General features: G+C 42.4%; 1 protein-coding gene across 3 annotated transcripts in view; it reads right to left on the reverse strand.

Moving 5' to 3' along the window:
* Nucleotides 1-26,567, reverse strand: part of vti1a (vesicle transport through interaction with t-SNAREs 1A) — a 113,404-nt gene that overhangs the window by 29,435 nt on the left and 57,402 nt on the right. For 2 of the 3 annotated variants that reach the window (XM_086195136.1, XM_086195137.1), the window contains 2 exons: nucleotides 12,022-12,092; nucleotides 8,792-8,853 (listed from right to left, as the gene is read on the reverse strand). In XM_086195136.1, the coding sequence (XP_086051262.1) occupies nucleotides 8,792-8,853; nucleotides 12,022-12,092 (133 nt within the window). Of the gene's footprint in view, nucleotides 1-8,780; nucleotides 8,854-12,021; nucleotides 12,093-26,567 lie in introns of all 3 variants that reach the window. The other variant, XM_086195138.1, reaches the window with a different exon arrangement.

Consider the following 26,567-nt stretch of genomic DNA (forward strand, 5'->3'; position numbering starts at 1 on the left):
CTGAGATCTCACCTGTACTTTCTACAAAAGCTCACAGTAGGTGGGGGAAGAATGTAACGGATATAATAAAATGAGGGAGAGGAAGGATGCAGACATCTGTGTTTGCTGAGTATATATATATATATATATATATATATATATATATATATATATATATATATATATATATATATATGTATACACACACACACACGCACACACACGTATACCTCCATTTTGTTTCATCTAGGTCCTTTTTTTTGTTTTTTTGCGCAGCTTCTCAGTGAAGAGAGGGACCTCCTTTGGACAGCATCTGAAGATGTTGGAGAGGATGTGTTTTTGTTCTTCTTAAGCCAAGGCTCACAGCATGATTAATGAAAAAGGTTTGGTTTCATCTGACGTTCATTTTGTTTTCTCCTCTGTTGTTTGGACTGCCGTGGCCTGACACATCAAATCAGAATCAACACAGTGCTCTCATAAGAGTGTGTAAAGGGTTTCCATATGGCTGCTAAATGGTAGCTGGGGAATAACAGCAACAGGAAACTGCCCATTCCCACACTGTCATGGCTACTGTACCCTTTATGACCACTGGTCCCTTCCCCTTACTGTCACTCAAAAGTAGCAGTGGAACTTTTGGACAGGAAAAGCCTCTTTCCCCTCTGACGGGGAAATCAGAGGGTGCCGTGGCCCAACAGGCACTCGACGGCAGATCAAACAGGGCGGGTACCCTTGGAGTGACACCTGGAGCCACTTCAAGGGATGAGAGCGCCACTGATCTCCAGTCATCTCGTCAGAATGACAGTCTGTCAGGGTTAAAGGAGGGGTAAAAAAAAAGGAAGCTCTATCAACTAGGATGGTATGAGCCAGGTCGGCGAAGCCTCACCTCAGCGTCGTGACTAGGTGACCCACTGAGGACTGGCAGAGGTGATGGTGGGGAAACTGTTTTTTTTTGTTTTTTTGTCTGAAAGCTCAAGTTCAGTCAAAGACTGTATAATAACTAACAGCACCGATGTAGCGAGTGAAACACGTAGTAATTGTACTATTCATCTTCTTTGAAACTAGCTGTTTGTTTCACATCTTCATGTACTTTTTTTTTTCCCCTCAAAAAAAAAAAGTCTTAGGAATTTCACCATCATCATATGACCTGACCCAGGCTCCATCTATGGGCTAGATAATAAATAGAGGGAGATATGTTTTTGTGTGTGTGTGTGGGGGGGGGGGGGGGGGGGGGGTCGCAGCCAGTTAAGCAAGTCAATCCTCTACAGACAAATGCATCCCTTATATAAAACAACAACACGTCTTTGCCCTTGTCAACAACCACTTCCTCCACAGCCCAGCCTTGTGTGTGTGTGTGTGTGTGTGTGTGTGTGTGTGTGTGTGTGTGTGTGTGTGTGTATGTGAGAGTCTGTATGTGCCTTTCCCTTTTCTGCAAAAAAAATGTCCCATCAGCACTCTCTAATGGGTGAGATGGGGGAAGAGAGAAAAAGACAGAGATAAAGCCGGAGAGAGGGAGAGAGAGAGAGCGAGAGAGGGAAAGAAAGAGAGAGAGAGAGAGAGAGAGAGAGAGAGAGAGGTGGCAGCGGTGCTTGTTTGGCTCAGGAGCAGTGAGTAATGAGGCTGAGGCGCACCCTGTCATTGTCCCAGCAGTAGCCTGTAGTCACAGACACGTGCACACACACACACACACACACACACACACACACACACACACACACACACACACACACACACACACACAGATACGCACAAGTATCTCCAAACATGTGGGGGGGGCAGATTTTTACACCTCAGACCCCCTCCCTCCAACGAAAGGAAAAAAAATAGTACTTTAATATAAAAGTAAATTTATCGATTCAGATCTGTGAACTGGATCTTAAAAGACTAAGTAAATGTGATCACCATAAATGCAAAATTCAAATATTATTCAGTTATAAAACAAATACCAGTGTTTTGGGATGAAGAATATGTAGAACACCTGGTTTCGGCTCCATCCATTTTTGTTTTTCTTCCAACTTAAGCAATAACCTCTAGATTTTACTCCCTTAATTTGCGATGTAAAAAGTCCCGGGCTGTGCTCGCCATTCGTTGTGCTTGATCCGCTTTGTCATTTCAAGAGTTTATTTCCAGCGTGCGTGGGCACATCCTGGACGAGTGACTCCGCTACTTAGCCATGAGAGGCTTGGTGAACTTTCGGCTTCGCTGTGTTTGAAATGTCCAAGTTTTTAACAGCACTTGGCTGAAGTGCCGTCAGACACTGTGATTACCCTCTGTATAACGTGCGCTACACAAGGACGCGGGAGAGATGCTCTGTTGTCTGCTCGTTATGTATTTTTGTAAAAACACCCACACTTGGAAGGAGGAACCAACGGTCAAACTCACTCATACGATAAAGTTGCTTTGAAGTAAAATTAAGTTTTCCTGATTAATTGTGGGTGTTACCGCCGATTATTTGACTCTCTTTCACGTTAATATAACCCATCGTTACATACATTCATCTTCAATTTCAAAACCTCGAGCTCTAAATGACATTGAGTCATCTTGATCTTTTTACCCCTGAATGACTCTAAATGATAAAAGTTGTAATACAGCGTCTGCAGAGTATAAGCTGCAAGCAAGTGGAGGTCTAAAAAAAGCCCTGAAATATCCCATCGTGCCCACGTATGCAGACAAAGGCACGCACTTAGCATGCTATCTTATATAGCTGGGAAGAGGTGTACAGTCTGCATGGTCAGGAGTCGGAGCAGCTGTCTGAACAGATTTACTTGCGAGCATCAGTATCCAACACACCGAACTTTTGTAATAAACTGACGCAGGAAGTACAAATCTGCCATAAAAAAACCTATTACTTCAGCAAGCTAGAGCTTCCAGTGCTACTTGCCTGTTAGCGAACGGTAAGTACTACCTCCATTAATAGCAAACACCTTCCTATATTAGGCTGGCATGCTATCCCTGTTCAGCTGGACATACTGATTCACTAACAGCTGCGCTCGTCATAACATGTCGGAAGTTTAACTAGGGTTGCTGTGGGGAAAGATACAATTCATGCTTTGCGCCTTTGCAGAGTAAAAAAACAAAACAAAAACAACAACAACAAAAAAACCAGGGCAGACTTTAAAAAGGTCAGAATGTGTCCCTGAAGGGGGCAGAAAAGGCCAGGGATACAGCTGACCCAAAGGGATGCAACAGTATGGGGGCAGGGAGGTTGAGTGAGGTGGTAATGATGCCAGGCTGAACAAATTGCAAAGCAAAGGGAATTAGTTTAAATGTAGTACATGGAATTATCGTGGCAGCAACATGGAGAGGAGATCAGAGAGAACGGGACCCAGAGGGAGTGATCTGCCACTCTCGGGACAAGAGAACACGGAGCTCAGCTATGGCTACTCTGATGAGTTTAGCTGTAATACAAAGCAAAATAGAATGTAAAATAGGGCAAACGTCTTATACAATGTCCATAAATTCAGGTGAAATACAGAAGAAGAGTGAAGGATTCTAAGTGTTATTGGATTAAGTATACTGGTAGAACATGTGCCTCTGTTCTACCCAGCAGAACCTCCTGTTCCTCTCAGGAACAACAATAAATAAATGAAAAAGGGAAAAGAAAAGAAAGGAGGTGGGAGAATGACATCAGAACTAAAATGTGCTCCATCTATCAATTTCAATTAAAAAAGAAAAAACTGAATCTTTTTGTTCATGAAAAGACTTCAACAGGGGCCCCAAGACTCCAATCCCAGTACAACTCACTGGTAGAGTTGAATTCCATTAATTATGTGACCTACATATCCCAGCAGTTCATATTCAAGACAGAGTGACAGAGAGCGGATGGATATACTCTTGCTTGCAACTATACAGGTGCACCGCCAGAGATTTATAATATATATAAAGTATCGCTCATTGTGAAGGCTGTAATTTTTCGGCTCTGTAGAAATATACTGGGTAATACTTAGATGTTTTACTATGTTGTACTTAATTTCTATACTGCATTTATTTTATCTATTTATTTTCTTTTAAAAAATCCGATCACCCTAAGTTTAAAGAGCTGCTCTCTTTGAGCAAGTCATTTTAAATGACTTGGAGGCAGTCAAATCTGGTTGTAAATGTTTCTGACTGATTCATTGGCCTCTGTTTGATCCCTGAGGTTGATGACTTGTGATGAATATTTGATGAATATTTTTGATATTTCATGATTCGGTAATGTATTCTTTTATTTTCATGTAAATTTTTAGAAGCCCGTCTGCAACCGTGTCTGCAACCCCATTAATTGTGCTGCCGCCCATCTTGGCCAGGACTCCTCTCGAAGCTTTTTCCGTAAAGTGACTTAAATAAATAAAATGAATTAAGGTTAAAAGAAAGACAAAGCTAGATGTATCTTGGTGTTTGTTTATCAGGCAAACGCAAAACGTCAGGATAACGCGCCTCATGGAGCGTTATCCATCTGGTTGCACTGGAATTAGCACGTATATCTGTGTAAAATCAGAAACCCGTTTACACAGCTCGTGTCAAGAAAGGAAGTTAGCGCCTTGGCATTAGCGTGCGAGCTGCTGCATCCTCCTTAGCCTGGCTCATGGGCTGATCTCTTAATCATTGTCCAGCGTGTGCATGAGTCCTCTTCAGAAGGCTGAGGCTCTGTCCATCCTGCCTGCCCGTCACTACTGCCAGTCCCTGCCATGAATATGGAGCTGTTCTGTGGCTGGGAGCTTGCTCATGTTTTCTGTCTGATATCTAGGCCCCATTCCCATTTCAAAGGGAGGTCCACCCGGGGCCTTGACTTTTTGATCTGCCTGGCGACTGAGTCGACCACCTGCATGTGGGATCAGCTGCCAGCGAGAGCAGACAACCCCTCTGCTTCAAAATATATACACACGCGCACACACATACACACACACGCACACACACACACACACACTCTTGTCCTCCTTGCTTCATTGCCCTTCACTGTGCCCACTTCTTCCATGAAGCTGCCAGGAGCCCCAGTGGTCCTAACTGGGTCTGGAGCTGTATCACATTCCCAACTGTTGTGATGGTCGTGGATAAATACAAAGCATCACTATGTCGTGAAATCAGCAAGATGTGCGGCTTCATCAAATGTCCCAAAGTACTACTGACCAATTAGTTGATCGCGAAAAAGTGCTACACAAAGCATACAAAAACAAGTCCTTCAGCATCAGATAGTCAGAGAAACTTGTGAACCTGATCAAGTTTCAAGAAGGAAGAATTAGGCCTGCAATGTCACTGAGAGGATTCAATCCTTGTTTAAGCTTGTGGGCTTAGACATCCTTTATCTTACAGAACTGCTAAAACCCTTGAATGATACAAGATCTGTATCCATAGCATTGCTCTTTATTTTACAGTTCCTCCAAGTTCACTCACTGACAAAATCAGCATTTTGTTCACCGTCATTGGAGCAGTCTTAGAGAGCATTGCTCAATGCTAACAGATCAAAACAAGTTCTCCCCAAATGAAACATAGTTGATTGGTGTCAAGGCTATACATCCTAGAGCACACTTCCCTAAAATAAACTATTACGTGATAAAGATAATCTGTCACTAAAAGCAAGCTGTTTAATAGGAATGCAAGCAGTGGAGGCTGATCAAACACGACTATAGTTATCAACTGTCCATGTGGTGCTAAAGCAGTCATAAAAGTAATGATAATTTTATGATCATAGATATTAATGTAGTATTAGGATTGACTTTATGCCTCACTGGGATCACTCTGCCTGTCGTGGTATAATTAAAACCCCCAGGACTTCACATGATTGAATTAAAAATTAAGTAAGAGTGGAGCCCTTGAAACTAGCCACCGGGCCACTGACAACCACGAGCAGTCCCGAAATGAGAGGTTTGACAGAGTCGTCATCAACCTGCGCGACCCAGCCAATCAACAGTGCCTTATAAACAGTTTTTAGACTAATTATCAACATTGTCAGCGATGAGTTTCAAACAAAGCAACAGCTATTTGAGATGTGTCTATTTACCAATGTGTCTCAAATAACAGAGTCTTTAAGTTAATTGGCTTTCTCGAACCCTGACAGCTAGCTTAATGAGTGTCTAATTGTTTCTCAGCTGGGGTGATAGCCACCAGACCACAAAGACGTTTCAAGATGAGGTGTTAGTTGATGAGAAACTGCACCGTGAAAGAAAAAGGACACACTCAAATGCTCGTATATTTGTCCATATATTGTCGTTATCGGCATTTATACCAGTATTGGCCGGTATCGGTAATTTTTAATAGATCGGTCCGATGAGTAAAAATGTTCAAGGTTCAAGGTTTCTTTATTTGTACCCGAGGGTAAATTTGTTTTACACAACTCAACTCAAAGCCTGATACAACTATCACAAGCCGTCACAATTGTTACAGACTGAAAGTAATAATGGTACACTTCAGAAATTTAACAATGTGCTTGTGTGTGCAATGTGTGTTTAAATGTGCTAATGTGTCTTCTGTTGTTCATAGGTAAGAAAACGATGAAACAACGCATTAAATATCTAATATAGGGGGTTTATAAACATTTTCTGAAAAAAGAAAACTTTTAAAATTCACAATATTTAGATGTATTTTTAGTTGGTTTATACAAAATGTGATGATCGTATCAATATCGGTAAATAATGGTTCTCAGCTATAACTTCATTGTTAACACTGCTCATCATTATCATCAAAAATGTCATATTGGTGCATAGTTTGATTTTATCGTGTATGATATTTATGCTTCTGCACACTACCATTGCAAACAGTGTATGTATTCATGTTATAGACATGAAATTCTGAGGATCTTGGCTTGAATTATGATAAAATATTTGCTTTCAAATGTACCCAGTTTCTGCATTCTACACATAAGAAACAACAAATAATCAAAAACCACATTGCAGGAAAGGTTTACTGCCTTACCTTTACATGCTACGCGGTAGACTTAAAGCAATATAGCGGTTTCAAACAAGTGAAGAATGGGAAACAACCACCTCCTGAACTCCACCGGAGCGCACAGAAACTACAATTGCTCTTACATCACACACACAAATATACTATTAATCAAAAGGCTGAAAACTGGCAAAGCAAATAATGAAATGAGAGAGGAAATGAGGAAGAATTGCCTAAAAGAGGGTGGGAGCGTGGGTGGGCTATTGAACCATCCTGAACTTACTCTCAGTTCTCCATCTCTAGTTATACATTACTTTAGATTTGATGCTTCCAGCTCACAACCTTACAACAAAACCCACTTTCTTTTATTCGAACAGTGAAGAGACTTGAAGAGGGAAAAAAAAAAGACTTTGTGTTGAGGAAAAGGCAGGGGGTGTGTGTTGTAGAGCTTCCATCAAGCAGAAAGGCGGTGGTGGAAGAGGCTCGCAGCCGGGCCTCCAGTTTGGAAAGCCCTCATAAATCCTGATTTGAGCGGAGCGCTAACCAGAGGAGGTAAGGCACGTCAAGAGGGGTCTGGAAAGTGGGGGGTTGTGTGGCAGCTTGCCTCTTAAAATGCTACGTCTGATTAAGTCTTTCCCATTAGGTGACAGCTGAACTTTAACATTAATATGATAATATTGAAATAAGCGTGTGTTATTTACTTCAGCACCAGAGGGGGTGGGTAAGGGGGGGGAGAACAGAGGAGGAAGGAATGATGAATGATTTCTGGACAGCTGTGGGTGACATGTCAGGCGAGTTGAACCCCCCCCCCTCCAATCCCACCCCACCACAATCCTTCTCCTCGTCCCATAATCAAACTTGACAAAATGGAGACATATGCAGAAATATTGGTTACAGTTGGCGTCACAGCCCTCCTCTGGCCTTCCCTCTCTAGTAACTGCCGGCCGCCCTGTGAGCCGCCCTCCAAATTGTCTACGGGCACTGAAGCATCTATTTCAATTGGCACTTCCTTCCTGGCCCCAGGATTTTACATTTAGTCTCTGTCATTTACATATTACTCTTAATCAAAATCCACAGTGGGCGACAGGGAGAAAAAAGAAAGAAGGAGCGAGAAACAAAACCATGGCGTCACGCTTCGGGGGCAGGCACTTTATGAAATGGAGATGTGACAAGACATTATGGTGTGTGTGTGTCTGTGTGTGCGTGCGCATCCATGTCTGGGTGCATGTATGTGTATTACAAGGTGGGTGTATGAGACAATACAAGGAGTATTGATTTATTTGAATTTTGTGTTTGATTGGTGGCGGCTTCCTTGTGCATGAACTAGCAAGCGAGAGAGAACAAAGTTGGACGTTGGTTTAAAGTGTATTCTGTGCAAACAAAGGCACGGAGGAGAACAAGAATAAAGACGTGCTTGTCTTCTGTAGTCTTTTTTTTTTTTTTTTTTTTGCAAGATGCTACGCTGAGCTTCTCTCCCCTTGTAGTCTAACCAGGCACCAACACCATTCAATACAAGGTCTTTTAAACAACCTGCCTGATCTAAAGTTCAAGTGCATTAACAGAAAACTTGGAGAAGAAAACGAAACACAACATATTTTCAGTTGCACGTTGCAGAAAATCATCAACATGTGGCTTACGAGTTTGATAAATTCCATCTAAATAAACTGTATATGCCTACCGGGGCGGGAGAAATCTTTTTTTGGGGTTTGTTTTCTTCCTGCTCCTTTTCTAAAACGGAACGTGTAAAATCAATAGCCTTTTGATCAAAACGGAAGACAAGGACAAGTTTGAAATTCAAGCGTCCATTAATGGTCTCTCGATCTCAATCTCTCAACATAATCATGAGAAAACACTGCGCATAATGATCCTAATTAACGGCGATGGCATGAGGCGAGTTCACGGCACAGGTATGACACACACTGGAGGTGCAGAAACAGCTTCCCTACCTGCCTCTTACCTTCTCAGCATCCCGGTAAGGATTCGAGAACTCTTGCCCAGATTGGCGTCCGTTTCTCTCAGCTGAAAGGACAGAAACAACGAAGGGTGATGTTTATTTCGGGTCCAATTACTGCATTAACTTAGAGACTCTGAGATCTTCCTGTCCGTTCAAATTTCACCTTTTTTTTTTTTTTTAAAAAGGGAAGAAAACAGTTTATTCGTTACAACGCTTTTACAAGTGTTCATGATGAGTTTGTGCACCACCAAGAGCTTTTTTTTTTTTTTGATGACTCTGACACATAAAAAGAGTTGTCAAAAGAGGATTCAGCTCGTCCACACGCGGAAGGGACGTGTCACTCTAGTGGCCATCCCGCTGCAGGGCGAACACGATAACAGCGAAGAAAACAAGTGAGAAGGGCCCTTTATTTTGTGACATATTTCGCGAGCCGCTCTTAAAAATACTGATCATGACTATTCATGGTTAATTGCCTTGGATAGTTTTCTTTCTCTTGCTGACTCTCTTTTCTTTCATCGGGTTTGGGGACTTTCACAGGGGAAGAAATTGGCAGAGATGTTGCCAACAAGGCGCGAGTGTGCGTCGCTACAAAAACGCTGACACCGCACAGAGTGAGCTGCCACTAACATCTACCTGTATGTCTGGAGGATGATGAGGGAGCGCGAGGGGGGTGAGTTTCTCTCTCTTTCTAAAGACAGCAGGGAGTTATTAATCTTCATCTTGTTCTGAGATAATAACTCTTCTCCAAATAAAGACACTCATTCAGTAGGTTTTCATCTTTTTTTTTTTTTTTTACTTTTAATTATTCACTTTCACATCTCCTCTTCTTCTTCTCTGGCGCCAGAATCTCTCGATCCATTTTAATCTCGTTCGTTTTGTAGTCGTGACTCCTGTAATTCACCCCGTCTCTCCAAACCCTCCAGTACAGCTACTCCATTCCTCTTCTTCCATCCCTTCTTCCTAGCCTCTGGCAGCCTGGGTTGGTACGGTGCAGGCTGCCAGAGCCCAGGATACATGTGGTACAGGGTAGGAGGTGGGGGACCTGGAGTGTGGGCCCTCTGGCAAAGACAACAAGTCCTGCAGTTGCCTGATGTCTGCATCTAACCAGAGATCTGTCCCCCTGATACTTCACACTTTCTCCCAAAATACATATCGTTCTCAATCTCTGAATCTCTCTCAGCAGCCTCTCAGTAAATCTCATCCTTTTCCTCTAAGCTAAGCTGAAATAGAAACCAAGTGACATTTTAATGCAGCTGAGTGTCTAGGACTAAAACAGATGGAGAGAAGGTGTTTCAGCAAGCTTCAAAACCTCGACATCTTCAAAACAACAGGGCTGAAATATCTTGTTGTGGTTATTCTACTTAGCTGGGAAAGGAAAGGCAGCAGCAGGCCCGTCGGTTCATTTAAGGTTAGTTAGCATGTTCAAAATAAATCATTCTTTTGCGGAAATAGCACACACAATGGACGCGCTCCGCTTCCGGTTTGTCACTAGGCAACCTCGCTACACTTGCGGGTCATATAAGCTGTATTAAACTCGTTCATAATCAAAAATACAAAAGTACCACTGCAAAATAATGGATAAAAAAAAGGCAAAAGTCTCAAATGTAGTGAGCAAATGTAATGTAATGAACACTCTTTTCTACGCAGACTTATTAGAGCTTTGTTAGACCTTGATTGCTGGGTCGTCATGGCAACTTGTAAACAGCCCTCATCCCAGCTAAAGGTCTGAACATATACATGAACAGCTGTAAGGTAAAGTTTTAGAAACTGGACGATGATCTTACTCAGGTTATGACTGGTGTTTTCGTGACTTGTATGCTATCAGAATATCATAACTGATCCACGAATGCGGCGTGCGTGTAAACATAATCAGCGACGCAAATGAAAAATTAGCTTTGCCGCTAACACCTGAAGGGCTATTTAATGAGCTGTACTGCAGACTGGTTACATCTTCAAGGGTTCGGGGTGGGGAGGAGGAGTGCACTCCTTTCAGCCGGTGTCAAAACAAACACTGACTTCCATTTTTACTGCAAAAGCAAAAAAAAGAAAGAAAAATAAAAGAAGCCACACCTCCTGCTGAGCAAAGGCGTGTGAGTGTGTCCCCAGTAAATGAATGCAAGTCAAAGTGATGTCCTCTGAGGGGAGTGTGCTTGTCATGTTTTGGGCATTTATGCTAAAAATATACCTCCTTCACCTTTCTGTCTCTTTAATGCTGAAGAGCTGTTAACTGATTCTTCAATGTGGTGTCTTTATATCTTGGCTTCTTCTTCTTCTCCTCACTTTACTTACGGCCCACAAAATGCCTTTAAAGCCCTGTGTGTGTGCCGTGGGGGGTTCAGCAAAGAAGACTCATGGGAAGAAAAGGAGAAAGAAAGAGACAGCAAGAAAAGAAAGAGAGAGCAGATACTCTCAGTAGACACTGGACCATTTTGAAAGGAGATGTTTGATTTACTTTGAAATCGCCTCAGCGAGGCCCACTGCCTTGTTGTGATCTTTAAGCATTCTGTGTTGAGGGGGCCGACAGGGCCGGGCCCCCTTCCTGTGTTTGGTCTGCTATGTCTCTGCCTACCTGTCTGTTTGGTCGGCTTGTTGTCAGGAGGTGCAGTGCTAAGTATTCAGGGTATTGTCTGAGGTGAACTGGGAATAAAAATGGCAAACTGGAAAAGAGAGATTGGCAAAACTCCCTTCATGTGAGTGGAAGGATGAAAGAAATCAAGCAAGACAGTTTCTCTACATGTGATACAGCAAAATACCTGCCTGCTTCTACCTTTTATGAAACCCACTCATTCAAATGGTCGGGAATATTGATGGCTAAAAAGTACTGGTTTGAATGGAATGCAGCGCTACCTTTCTTGTCAGGACTGTGTGTAAACCTACAGCATGTTTATGGAATTATTTGACAAACCATGCGGTGTATTCTCCTGAAATATTTTGTGAGAAATGCAATATTTTGAAATTGTTTGTCAAAAATTTCATCATAACCTCTTAAAACCCCTTGGTTTTGTTGCCAGAGTGGCTGAAAAATGTCCCAGCGTATCACCCTGGCTCATAACAACAGGGTTTACTTTATTGTATGCATTTTTACAGGTATCGACTGGAGAATATGAAAAGCCTGCAGCAGGCGGTGAATTTTGACAGAATTGCTCACCAGTTACGGGACATTTACAGTTTTGAGGAAATAAAAACACTGAATAAATCCGCAAGCATTGACCGGTTGGTACGCGGGCACTCACCCTTTCTCTGGCTCTCTGGATCTTCTCGCGGTCACTGTGAAGGTTGGCGAGGATCTCTTGTCCCACTTGTTCTGTAAAGGAACAAACGGAAGAAAAACAAAAGGTATTTGGAGGGAAATCATCAGTTCCTCACGCAAAAGGATACCGAAAGGCAAACGTTTGCGTCACACGCCAATCTCAAGAATACAGCATTAACAGTTGACAATGCGCTCTGACAGGTCATGTCTCACGCGCACTTTCCCCTCACCTCGTCTTTTTTTTCCCTAACCCAAGACAGGAAATACTGTTACCACTGACAAGCTTGTCAGTTGCCTTGTCGGGGATGTTTTATAATTGTGCTTTAATGTGTTTAACTAGATCGACAGAACTGCAACAGAGGCGGGTTTTTTTTGACTTCTTAACTTGCTGAAGAAAAAGAAGTCTGCTTAATGAATATTGCATCGGCTGAGTGGACCCCAGTGGCAGGATGGACCCCAGCATCCATCCTGCCACTGGGGTCCACTCAGCCGATGCAATATTCATTAAGCAGTTCTTTTTTTAAGGAAAAGAAAGAAGAAAAAAAAACCCGCCTCTCGTCAGTTGTAGATGTAAACACATTAACGCACAATTATAAAACATCCCCGACAAGGCACCTGACAAGCTTGTCAGTGGTCACTGTCATTCTCCTGTCCCTTGGGTTAGGGACAAAAAAAGAAAGCTAAAAAAGATAAACCAAATAAGCACTCCCCCCCCAAAAGAAAAAAAACACTCCTGCCATCAATGTAGCCATACTGCTACAGCATTAGCGTTTAAAAATGAGGGAGGCAGAGGATGAATGGGGGGGGGGGGGGGGGGGGGGGAGAAGTGAAGAATCTTTGCATGGATCAAAGACAGGCTTTCAAGCGCACCAAACAAATCCGGAATAAACAACGCACTTGCTGACTGTATTACACTACACAGGTGCCGCACACCAAAGGGCCCACGTGCTGAGCGCCTGTTTGGGGGGTGGTGGTGGGTGGTGGTGGGGGAGGGGGGGGGGGCAGCAAAAATGGGCTACATCTGGCAGCTAAACAAGAGAGAGAAATAGAGAGGACGACAGAGAGTGAGACAGAGAAAAGGGATCTGGGAGGGGAAAAAGAGAGAGAGAGAGAAAGAGAAAGAGAGAGAGAGAGAGAAAGCATTGTCAAATGAACGACATTCGTCTCCAGTTCATCCCAAACCTTTTTACCCCCCAATCACTGTAACCGAGTCAAATGTGTCTTCTTCCTGCCTTCATTAATTTCTAATCTGGGACGAGACAGATTGAAGGATACCCAGATTAAACAGCGCAGTCAGACAGTCACATGTGACAAATAGGGCAGATTAAAAGACTTGAGTGCAGGTATTAATAACCATAAAAATACAAGCCCCCCCCCCCCCCTCCCCCCCCCCCACCATACACTCACACACTCGCACATTGGAGAAGAACAAGGGAGTAACAGCGTGGCAGTTGTAGCGGAAATCTTCTTTTAAAGAGACAAATAAGCACATCTATCCATCTCTGTCATGGGCTGTGTTTTTTTTCCCCACCTAAATAAATGAGTGTGACAAGCACTACAGCAGAGGGAGCATCGTTGTTGTGGGGTATGGTTTTTTTTAACGTTAAGTGCATTATTGGAAAAGTTTGCCATGTGTAAAAAAAGGCTGATGAGATAGGAGGACAAAAGGCCGCCGATAACATCTTAACCTAAGTTAAAATCAGTAGAGGCGAGGTACGAGTTGCGAAAAAAAAGAAAGAATCGAGGCGCCGTTAAAGAGGGGAAATACTTCGTGTGTACTTTTTTATTTGTTACACGGAGACGCAGTCATCTTAGAGAAATCTATCAAGTCTCATTAGAGGAAAAAAAAAAAGGACGATAAAAGAAGAAGCGGTGCGACGACTCGCGTGACACCGACGACACCGGATCTCATCAATTTTTTAACAGATATCCATGATTAGAGCGGCGTAAAATCATTTGCAAAGATATTTAATCACCACTTGTTAAGATAAATCATTTCATTGGCTATTCACAGCCGGTCAACCCCCCCCCCCAAAAACAAGTAAAACATTCAAAGTAATTACAGGGATACACATCATGTCTCAAGGGAATAGATTTATTGTCCTTATCGTACATCTTTCCTTGCGTTATTTATTTTTTTCTTGCCATGTATCTACATTTCCATTTATCTTATTTAGGCCTTGCTGCCCACTGGTCTGTGTCAAAGTAGAAAAAAAGAAAGAAACTTGTTGGGAACGGGCGTGTGTGTGTGTGTGTGTGTGTGTGTGTGTGTGTGTGTGTGTGTGTGTGTGTGTGTGTGTGGGTGGTTGGGGGGGATGGGTCACAACAAAATCCTCAAACATAAGTGTAAACATCATCATACTCTTGTTGAAATCTTGAACCTAAACACTGCACAATGTTTTATAGCACAAATTCTAGCAACAACAACAAAAATCTAAATAAATAGACTGTTTATGAGCCAGATTGAAAATAGGGTCGTCCTTTTTAAAATTGCTTTAAAAAATAATAATAATGCAGGAAAGCAGAAATCATTTCCTGCTATTGGCCTTGGACTTGTTGCTCGTTAGTGAGTAAAATATTCTCCTCCGGTTCAAACAGCTATTAACAATTTAAATAACCCCGGCCCAGAGGCCTTGCTCTAACTCACTTGTTAAAGATCCCCCATCCCCAAAGGTCTATTTAACAAGCCCATTATTCCATTACACTACACTCACACCAGCACTAGAGAGCCTTCATTTAACTCACCCCTCTAATGTAACTGTGGAAAATAATTAGTGTAGAAAAGTTGAAGGCATAAATTAGATTGAGAGGAGAATTGTATTAGAAATCCATGTAAATCCATGAGCGCATTTTGATTTTTATCTCGGCCTCAACGCCGCATTGTTGAGATGGTTGGAAAATATGTTTAGTAAGCCAATCTGTAACAGTCCAGCAGACAGCAGCTGGGTGACACGAGGCAACAAATACTCTTCATTTATATCTTTTAAAAGATGCGTGTAAAGTTTAAATATCATACAAAGCCCTCAGCTCTGCTCAGGACAATACAACTGAGAAAGTCAATAATACCAGCCAAGCATCCGCAGCCTTCAACTTCCTCCAGACACGTCTGATTGGACATATTGTGTATTTTACAGGAACTATTTTAGAGCAGTTGCACACTGTCTGAGGGTTCTCTCTCTCTCCCTCTCTCTCTCTCTGTTGTGCCTTGCTCCCTCCGTCCCCAGAGCTGAAAGGGTACAAGACCCGACAGTGGTGTGCTCTGAGCCTCGGCACAGCTTCTTTTCATTAAGTAGTTGAGACCACTTTTTGAAGGTTACCACACACACTTATATCCAACACGAGCCACACACTCCAACAAACGGGGGTATGGAACCCATGGGAGGGTTGAGGGGAAGTAAGGAGGAGCCTGATAAATTCTAGACCATACTTTTTTTTGTCTATTGCTCTTTCATTCTCTCTCTCTCTCTCTCTCTCTCTCTCTCTCTCTCTCTCACACACACACACACACACACACACACACACACACACACACACACACACACACACACACACACACAGAGCAGTCAACTTTTATGCCTGCGACTGACTCCCAGGTGAATAAAGTTACCTGTCTTTGTACACTTCCAGAAAAGCTGTTTTTTTTTCTTTTTTTTTCTGAGGACTTCAAGTCTACAACTGCCTGGTGACACACTTTCATCACCTCCATCAAAGTTGTACCCACACTGGGATGTATTTGTAATGCTGAGCCCACAGGCCATGAGGCTAGCGCCTTCGCACTCAGCGATAACTCAAAAATAAAAAGGTGCCAACTGCTAGGTCACAAGGGGGGCATGTAGCATCTGGTGGTTCAGCAATGTTATGACAGCTTCCTCATAATAATGACAAAATCTATCTCATATTTATCTGGAACTGAGGCCAAGACATTCCTTACGTTTAATGTGAAGGTTTTTTGTTTTTTTTTCTCTATTAAGAACTGATTCCTCTCCAGTACCTGTACTGTACTGTATAGGTAGTTTTAGGAATGTGAACTTTCAGGGTACTTCTTCTGACAGTCTTAGCAGTCAAAATAGACAAGAAAAAAAATTGAATATTCTGGGCAAGGCAGAGCAGGGCCATCCCAGTCCATCCTGCCTTAGCCCATGCATCGGCCCTTCCCCTTGTATGAGTGTCGGAGGGCAGTCAGGGTGGATTTCTGGGGCCTTTCTTCACTCCGCCAGGCTCTGTTTTATTCATCGCCTGTGCCCTGACCCCGCACAGCTCCTGTTCTGACAAATCACTTCTGATTAAGACAGATCTCTGTTAGTCAGCCACTCAACTTGGCCTATTCATCATTCCGTAGAAAAAGTCCCCCTCCTTACCCCCAGATCGTTTGCCTGTCCGTCAGACCGAAGCAAGACGCAAAAGAAATTTCCGCTGCTGCTTTAAATGGCTGATTATAGACAATTGGTGGATGGAGAGACGTAAGAGGGTCTTATGGGTGATAAAACACAGGTTTAATGGGTATAAATGACCAGGGCTGTAGAAGAACAGCTGGTAATAGAACCATTTGTTTAAAAATGAACCAGGGTGGGGAGATTTGAAAGCTGCATTTTCCATCCATTTGAGACTCACCACCCCTCCCCAACCCACCTTCACCGCCTCCTTTCTCTTCACCTCAGTCTCAAAGTCAAATTCTCAGATCACCAGATTTACATTTTTTAACAGCAAAGTCCTCTTCACCTTCATTCACTACCAACTGATGAGCCATGAAAAGGAATTTTACATTTATGAAAATTCCCATTTTTTTTTTCTCCTTGCGGGTACTAGTTTTTTTCTCTCCAAATGATTTAGTAGCAATATAAACAACATATTTAGAATAATTACCAATGCAGTCAAACATCCAAGAGCATTCATATGCAAAGTTCCGCCGTAATAAACCGCATCAACCTCTTTACGCTGTGCCAAGCCATCTAGACAGCCACAAAGCTATTGTGTTAAAAATGTCTTAACAAACCAGATTAAATTAACCTGAACGACAACCCTGCTGGTGGCAGAGGGCTGACAAGCACGAGGGCTGAGCAGAGAACCAAGGCTGCTATACAAGCAAATTGCCTGGACTTAATCAACCGGTCTTAACTGAACCATCCAAATGAAAACTAATGGACTTGCTGCAATTGCTTCACATGCAACAACATGTGGAGCAATGCTTGTTTTTTTGTTTTTTTTTTCCGAAGGTCTTCAATTAAAAAAAAGGGGGGAAAAAAGTGGAATTTCTACAGATGGCTGGTCAGCCTATACACATTAAGTGCACGCCGATTGGTCAATTGTGAAGCCCAAACAGAGTGGACTTATTAATTCCATTTCCAGTGCCGAGGAAAATGATTTTTTTATGTGTTGATTAAACTTGGTCAAATTCGTAAAAAATGTATGAAGTGAAGAAATTAAAGCTCATATCCGAATGAGCTAATTTGTGCATGCATTATTCATAGAGCTGACATTTGTGTCACACAATTGTACTGACTACACTGCAACTAAAATAGAAAAAAATATATATAATATGTTGAAAATAATAATAAAAAAAACACGAGCACATAAAACTTAAACAGTTTTCTTTTATAATCTATTAAGAAGCTGTATAAAAGGATGGTGACACAGCATATTGAACAAAACATAATGACCATATCTGAGCTGAAGGACGTACAAACACAGGAGGAATTAAACAGGAGAGCATTCTGTTGGTTTTGCAAGACAAGCCGCAAACATGAGCTGTGGTGGAAAAAACATGTCAGCAGGTCCTAATCAAACACATCGTCTGATTTAGCAACCCCTGGAGGAACTGACTAAAAGTTTGTCGGAAACGGACTCTGCAGAGCGCTATATAGAGAAGGAAGGAAGACGAAAGGGAAAACTTGACGTTCCCTCTCGTTCGTTTAGGAGCGTTAATCATCGCATTACTGTTGATTAAAGGCCTTTTGCGTCTCTTAATCAGAAAGTTGACAGGCAGATCAAAGAGGGAAGCACAAAATTTTCTTGCCTTTTAATTATCTGTACAATACCACACCTCGGGCAGCTCTTCCCTGCCTATCTTCTCAAACTCAGTGAAAGACTGCGAAAGGAGATCTAACACTCTACAACAGTTCATTATCCAATAAAAATGGGAGATGGGTTGGGGTGGAAGTGTGTGTGTGTGTGTGTGTGATTGTGTGTGGGGGGGGGGGGTACACACACAATCACACTCACATGAGGCTTTAAGGCTTTATGATTAGTGAAGACCTGGGGGAGGCCTGCAGTCGCCTCTATTAACATGTCCCAAATTGGAACACCTTAATTATGTTTGTCAAAATCGGACTTGGCATCAAGCTCATTTGCATGTTTTGACAAGGCCTGTTGGGATCCTCCTTCTTTTCTACTTCAGAGTGCTTAGAGGGCGAGGAGTATTTATTACTTCTCAATGATAATAGGTCTTTGTTGCTAAATGAATGAAATAGCTTGTTAAATGGATCCCCCCCCCCCACACACACACACACACACCCAGCCCACAGTTGATGAGTTAGTTAGAAGTGATGCAAACACTGACTGAAGCACACATGAAGGAGCTTTCCAAGTCTTCATCAGCGCTTGATCATTACTCCCGTTTAAACTGATGACAACGTGACATCTTCTACACCGTGGCTATTCCTGCCCAGCTGTTCCATATCGAGCGGTTTGAACATTAAATACAAATTCCTACTTTTAGAAAACTTTGGAGGTTTTCAAAAGTCCTACACGTTCCTCAGCACTGCTACGACAGATTGCAAAATTTGAATATAGTCAAGCAAACATACCACTCCCCCCCCCCCCCATTTAATGGTGCACTAAATGATTCATTGTTACGTCAATAATATGTAAAACAAGCATGTTTTTGAAATAAACAAACAATCTGTGGGGACACAGGACTGTCAGCAGTAATTTAGCACCGGAGAAAAAGGAGGGCATGTAAGCGAGGCATCAAACATTAGCCTGAATCGAAGGCGCGGGCCATTTAGAAGTGGCTGCACTGACAGGATCTGACAGTTGAAGACACTTAAAGATTATTTTTCTTAAACTTTGAATTCATTAATACTCATGAGCTGTTCCTAAAATATAGTGAGAAAGTAGAGGGCTGGGCTCAGTGCTGAAAGCTGGCTATAGTGTGGCTGTTTGCACCAAGAATCTAGTTGACTAAATCTTCCTCAAGTTGTCGTAACTTTCAAGACAAATGGAACCTACATGATAGAAGGCGTTGATTGGTTTTGATGTGCTGTGGTAGCTCGTACACCTTAAACCTGTCCGGTCTTACCCTGGCCTGTAATCTAGTACCTGGAAGAGAGGGTGAGGACTAAATCGCCAACCCCTCCACTAGCCAGTAATGGCCAGTGGTTAGCCACATATTGTAGGTCTAGCAACCCTATTGTATCAAAACTGCTACGTTACAGAAACAGTATAAAAAGAAACCATGACATTTGAATTTGAAGTCCACATGAGCCCTAAACTTGTATGGGGGGACCATAAAAATATGCCCAAACACAATTCTTGAGCAGAGCCACTTTGATGATGCCAATTGCACCGGATGAGTGAGTGTAAATGAGTCTACAAAGAATAGCAACCAGTTTCTCTGTGATTATCTGACTGACTTCTGGGTTGACTGTGTCCATGAGTACTCTGGATGTCCCAGATCTTTAGATCCTGCGACTCCTGAAGCTGACGTTCCGAAAGAGAAAAATTATCAACCTGTTGGCTTTGTTGAAATGTGAGAAACTATCAATCCATTTTTAAATTTGTACAGTGTTGGCCTGTCGAGGCTCTTCCTTTGCAAAATGTCCCAATGAGCACAGACATCACCACAGAAAGCACATGAGTAGAAGCTAAATGGTGGCCATCAAGTTACTAACAGAATTCCCATCAATTAGGAGAGGATGAAGCTCACTGGAGAGGGTTAACCAGCAAATGCAAAAGCTGAAGGTCTGTACATTTCTATTCTGCTAATAAGATGTCATTGCTAATATCATTTTGCCGTGTCTGAAATCAGAGTCACTCACTGGTGTGGCTGTATCGTTTATCACATTTGCTTGAGCAGCGAAATGCTCACAGACCCAAACTGTGGTAAGGGAGAGAAGCAATGTACTGCCGGCAGATAATAACATTTTTACATTTTTCTGGTGTGTAATCTGTCAACAAACGTTATTTCATTTTCATGGTGGCATCAATTCAACCGATCCAACATGTGAATGCAACTGTATCCGCCTTGATGCAGGAATGCCGACACATCCCCAGCAAACCTAAGGTGCTCCGACCATGTCGTTTGAGCCATGCAACAGCGGGGCCTGTTACCATAACACTATGTCATTGTGGTTGCTCTGACAGCCAGAACAAATAGAAGTTTGTCTGTGCTTTAGGGTAATACCATTGCACTAGTAAAAGGAAAATAATACAGCTATTATAGGGGGAATACGAGGCACAGAAGGGACTCGCAAAAAAGAGACACATCATGTGTCTCATTTAACAATGGCCGGGGCCACAAAGTTGAAGGCAGATTATTGTCAGCTGCCACTGTGAATACACAAAACACCACACAACATGTGTGTCAAAACTCATGTCTACAGTATGGGTTGTTTATTTGAGCTTACTTTTACATTGTTCCATTATAAGCGACAGTCATTTCTAAGGAGCAGTTTTCTTGAATTCAATCAAGCTATTCTCAATCAAAACCTAGAGAGTTGCTGGAAGCACATCGTGTACAATACACAGTGCAAGGGAAGTACAATGGGTGACTTCGCATGTTAACGCTGAGGGATGTTATAAAGAACATGCTAAAAAAAGAAAGATCTTTTTGTCACGGCCAGGACTACTATCACATATTCTGACACTTACTTCTTTATCCGGCTCTTCAGGGCTAAAGAACTCACAGCTTTACCCATCTTCCCAAGAACACACAGGCCTCTTCACTGCATTACTTGCAATCCGGAGGCTTTTAAACGGTGACATATCCGAGAACACCTGACTTCCAGACATGGTGAGAACAATGCATGTGTTGAATTTTACGCAATGTGCATAACTGCTTGGGGTCATAAGGTGTCTGCTGTTCTTCATCATTAACTAAAACAGCGAATCCCCAACACGTCTGCCACCATCTTCCACACTAATGAAGCATATCTAAGTTTTAAGACATGGCAGAACTAATTTAATCTACCTTCTAAGGGGCCATAGCACCATCAAATTAATTATTCATAAAGGACATGATATCATAACTCAGTTGTCAACGCAGTAGCTGGTCCTTTTTTCCTACCTACCCCTGCCTGTCTTCTCTTTTGTCTAGGACTGTCTTTTTCAAATTCTTTTAATCTATAACTGAACATACGCATTGTCATTTTGGACAAAATAATTTGCTTTTTTTAAGCGTATGGAAGAGGGTGAAATTACAGTGGGTAGGGGAGCGTTTCTGTGATCGGTGCAGCTTCCTGCGTGTTTCACTGTATGCTGGTAGGGCCCGTTTATTTATACTGAAAAATGAAATGCAGGAAACGTCTTCAACACTGTAATATTTGGAGTTCAGATTAAATTTCCTTTCACTTACAGTATAATCTTGCCATAATGCTTCGGCATGTTAGCCACATAGAGATGGCACAAAATGTGGCAACTCTAAGGTACAAAGAATTTTGCATTGTTAGTAACAGTTTGTGAATTTTTACTCTATATTTCCCAATAACTCCAAATTGAGGACTAAATAGGACATTATAATATATCATATATATATATATATGAAGTACATACCAAGAGAACAACAATTATGAGATCTCAGGGGAACCCACATCTGTTAAAAGGACTGCATGTAAACTACAATGCCGATTTTCATGAGACTTGGTGGAGGGCTGTAGCACAGGCCAGAAAGAAAGCCATTAACTTTTAGGAAAGATCCATTTAACACTGACAAAACTGTGTTCTTTTTAAAATGGGATTGGCAGATTCTTTGAGTGGCCTTTCTGTCAGCTACTTCAAAAACAACTGGGGCAATTTTCATGAAGCTCGGTGAGGAGTGGCCCATGGCTCAGGGTAACCAGTTACATATATAAGACCTGAGTGACCTTCTGGTTGTGTTTTGTTTGTGTTAAGTGAGGTTTTTAGACAAAATGTTGCCAGCACTGCATACAAATACAGATTTTCTTTAAAAATGCAGAGTAAGGTTCTACTGTATACGCTCATGAATGAACAGGAGAGACAGAGCAAGCAGAGGAAGTAGAGCTCCAGCAAACAATATCAGCATGGGACATTAGATATGACAAATATTTCAACTGCAATATGAGCGACGACAGTGGGCAGCCTTTGCATGCTTTATCCCTGATTGTAATTGAGGCCGACACATGACAGCCCCTCATGTGCCCTCTCAGCAGCGGCCTGGGGCAGAGGACATGCTGACAGAGGAGGCACCGGAGACAGTGGTGCAGGGTCCTGGCCTGGCACGGCCATTGCATGATACCCTTTGGGGCACTGACCCTCCCCCTCTAAACCCACTGCAACTTTCTCTGCCTCACCTCTGTCACCAGGCATCATGGAGGCTAACGAGAGGGCAGTGGAAACTGCTTAGCAATTCCACCACATCCGTTCGCTGGATATGTAAGCAGCTCTTTTTTTCCCCTCCTTCGTCAAGTGTTCCATCCCTCCCCTCCTCTTAGACCTTTGGTGAAATAAGTGTCAGCCTGAGGAGACAGGCACTCATCAACACTTTATACCTGGGAGGTATATTAATGCTGTGATGGTTTCCTTAAGAAGGGAAGAAAAAAAGAGAAAAAATCCTTGTCCTCGTAGATTGAGATAAAGGACAAAGCCTGGGACAACTTTTGAGGATGTTAACTTTGACAGTGTTTATGTGGATATCATGTCAAAGGCGAAAAAGAACAAAGCTGATGCAGAGATGATTTCTTCTACTCAAAAACCAGCACTTCCCTTCAGGGTTGTGATTAACAATAACTCCATTAAATATTTTACTGTTTCTCACAGCCTTAGTATTTCTATAGTTCCCCTAAATCAATAAGTAACTAAGATAGATTGGAAGAGCATAATGTTAAGAGAATGAGCAAGGCAGTTTCCGGGGAGAGAAGAAGTGTAAGAGAAAGAAAGAGAATATGCCTTTCGTTTCTCCATACAGATCCTTCCCACCAGGATCCAAGTTACAAATGAAACTTCACTTCCACAACAAGTGGAGCTGGATGTCTACAGGGGCCTTCTGCTATCCAGTTGGAGATACATAATTAAAGGAACACGGAGAGGGAGCATGTTATTACCAATGTTTTCATTAGGCCAAGTTAACACATGGGTCTCCCACAAGACCTACCAAAAACAGGCAAGGAAGTGGATGGAATGGGATGGTATTTATTGGGGTCTAAAACTCTGCTCGAGAACTGTTTATATGAGTAGTGTCTGGGTTCTGCATCTTCCTACTCTGCCCGTAGAGCTACTCGATATAAAAACATTTAATTTTGACATCAGAAATATGAAAAAGCATGTTCAGGCCTGCTTTTTCATGATATTTTCACTCCTTTCCCAACATCCAGGCTTAAATTAGCCAGGATTTTTAAGATCAGGGACTGTTTTTTAGGCTATGAAAAATGGATTAAATGAAGAGGAAGTCTGGCCTAATGAGCTCCCTGGGCTATGGAGCAGCAGGGACTGTGAGGGGGGAAAGAAGGGAGATGAGGCAAGCCTTTGAGGAAGAAGGGGCCACAGCCATGCCCAAAGTGTGCCAACTTCTCCTCACTTTAGCGCCAATGGCACAGACGGCACCTGGGCAAAGACTAGCCACCCCTGTGTGTGCCAAAGAAGAAGAGAGACAGAGCAGCAAGTTTGTGTTGAACCTGAAAAGTTCGATTGGCCGTCTTGTTTTTCTTTGAGGTACTTTTATATTTGTATTTTGGCTTTTTCACTGATGGTTCCGTGCTTGAGCCAGAGAAATGGACATGTTTATTGTACATCAGCCTATATACTTTGTGCCATTACCAGTATTTTTCATGCACGAGATGTTTAACACATTAATCTTGATTTGTCTCAATTAAAATCAGAAATTAAACAAGAATAAATTAACTGTACATCAAAATGTTTTAGTACATGAATGTCGCCACAGAATGTCACATAATGTTGCCATTTTTTTCTATAATGGTTAGGGGTTGATAAATAATGCAAATATAATCAATATAACAGTTGTATTGTACTGCACCGGTGACTGGGCAGGGTTTAACAGTGTCTGAACTTATTTAGTACAAAAACAAACTAATTCTCTTTGAAATATAATTGCTATTTCAACTTTGTGTTACAGTCACGCCGTGAAAAAAAACACCACATAAGATGAGAAGAAGACGAAACACTAATCTGAAGTCAGACAATTTTTGCTGAAATTATTCAGATTACCTGTACCTCCGACATGATCTTACATCCTCTGGTTTGTTTTAACTGTAGGTGATGAAGAGGACCTAACATGGTCCTTCAAGTTATGTAAAAATATTCAAAGTTATGACATGAGGACGTAAACCATGTTTTCACAATGATACAGCTTTTTCGTCATTTCATTCATCGCATATTTGCTTTGGCACAGACAGTAAGCCAGGCTGCTTGCCAATGACCATGGGACACAGAGACAGACGGCCAAGTCTTTATGCCCAAAAGAATGTGAACAACTGTCCACAGGAGTGGAAGAGGAGGAGGTGTGGTCTATGTGAGGAGGAGGAGGATGGGGGGGGGGGGGTGATACACTAGCAGGTAGTGACTCCTGGATGCCAACCAAAATAAAGAAAGAGAAACAAAACAGAAGGAAAGACCCCTAAACTCAACTTTAACAGAGTCGGGTCATAAAGAGCGCAAGGAAAGAAAGAGAAGCAGCAGAGAACAACAGCGATGGGAGAGAACAGAAAAGGGGAGGGGGATGTAGCTGGCACATTCCTCAGCTACCTTTCCTGACAGCGATTAGAACCTGTCAGAGGCTCTCAACTTGCCACTCCTCTCTGCTCACAGGAGGTCTGTCATTACAAATAGCCCAGATTAAAATACCACACTCCCAGGGCACAGGCCTTGACCTCTCACCAACCCCACATTGCCAAATGTCTACCAACACACACCCCATCCGCCCACCCCACCCCGTCAAGTGGGAGCAAAAGAGGGAGGAAGGCTGGCAACGGTCAGAGACAGGCAGACTGTGAAGGGATGAGATGCTCGGAGAGGGACACAACTTTTGGTCAGATGTAAAGGACACATTGGCTGACCTAAAAAAACTAAATATGGGAGAATGGAGGGAGAAGGCAGAAGGAAATATAAAATGCAATATCTAAATACAACAATTGAAAATGTGACATGAAATCTAGGTCGTAAGATGTCTAGGATCACGTGTTGTCTCCTCTGATTATACTGTCCATGCACTCACTTCTCCACATGCTAATGGAGACAGTGTGTCCTAATAGTTTCCAGCGGATGAATATTTGAGTTTCTGTCAACTTTTTGTCTGAATTACAATAACAGCATACTAAAAAAAAAAAAAAAGAGAGAGAGAGATGAAAAGATCATACAGCTCAAGATTTGTGTGAAGTTGAGGACAGTTTATTTCACACTTGTCCCGCACCTGAGATGCACAGCAATGCAGTTTAATTAGGCTAATGGTAACAAAGCGCTGAGATATGCTATGGGTTTTCTAGCTGAAACCCTCTGCACATGTCAAGTTGTATTTCTGTGTGAAGCAAACATATGCAAACAGAGAATAATGAGTCCAATGTGTCCTGGATCTATCTGGTGCCAATGTGAATTGTCTGTTCTGACACTGAAAAATGACCTGTCTCAGCAAAATTTGGAGGAGGGAAGGTGACGTGTGTGCGTGTGTGTGTGTGTGTGTGTGTGTGTGTGTGAGACAGTCACCAGCACTGTGCTGACAGCCCGATACTGCAAAGGGGGGAAGGCATCATTAGAACCAGACAAATATACATATACACACACACTCACGGCACACAAGTATTCATGTACAGAACGCTCACGTACACTCAGTCAGACATGAGACAAATGTGTGCATGCCTACTTGCACAGAGCAAATAAAGAAACCATGTCTTGACTGATATTCTCCACCTCAAACAGAGCATGACGTTGTGGCCACTGTCATGTCACAGTGGCAAGCACGAGACAAGGCTAAACACCACCCAAACAAGGCAGCAGATAATACGACGTGCCCCAGATTAGTTATATAAGAGCATAAACACATGACTGAGTGTGAATCAACAGGGCATGACTAGACAACAATCCAGGAACATGTTATTAAAATGGATTAACCTGAAATTACCTGACAAGTTTTGCGAGGTACATATCAATGTCGACATAAATCACACATAGCGCTGGGTTAGACACCAAATCAGATTGTGTGAATACCGTTAGTGGCTGAAGCTAAAGAGAGAAAAGTTCACCCACAGGAGCTGCTGCCAAATATATCCTATCAGATGTCTGTTTTGTGCCACTGTGACAGCAACAGTCGTGGGCTGGAGGAATTATGTGTTGGGGTGTCCATCCCCT

Source organism: Aulostomus chinensis, chromosome 23 (genome assembly GCF_037954235.1).
Source record: "Aulostomus chinensis isolate RoL2024-O1b breed Wild chromosome 23, RoL_Achi_v1.0, whole genome shotgun sequence".
Taxonomy (NCBI): Eukaryota; Metazoa; Chordata; class Actinopteri; order Syngnathiformes; family Aulostomidae; genus Aulostomus; species Aulostomus chinensis.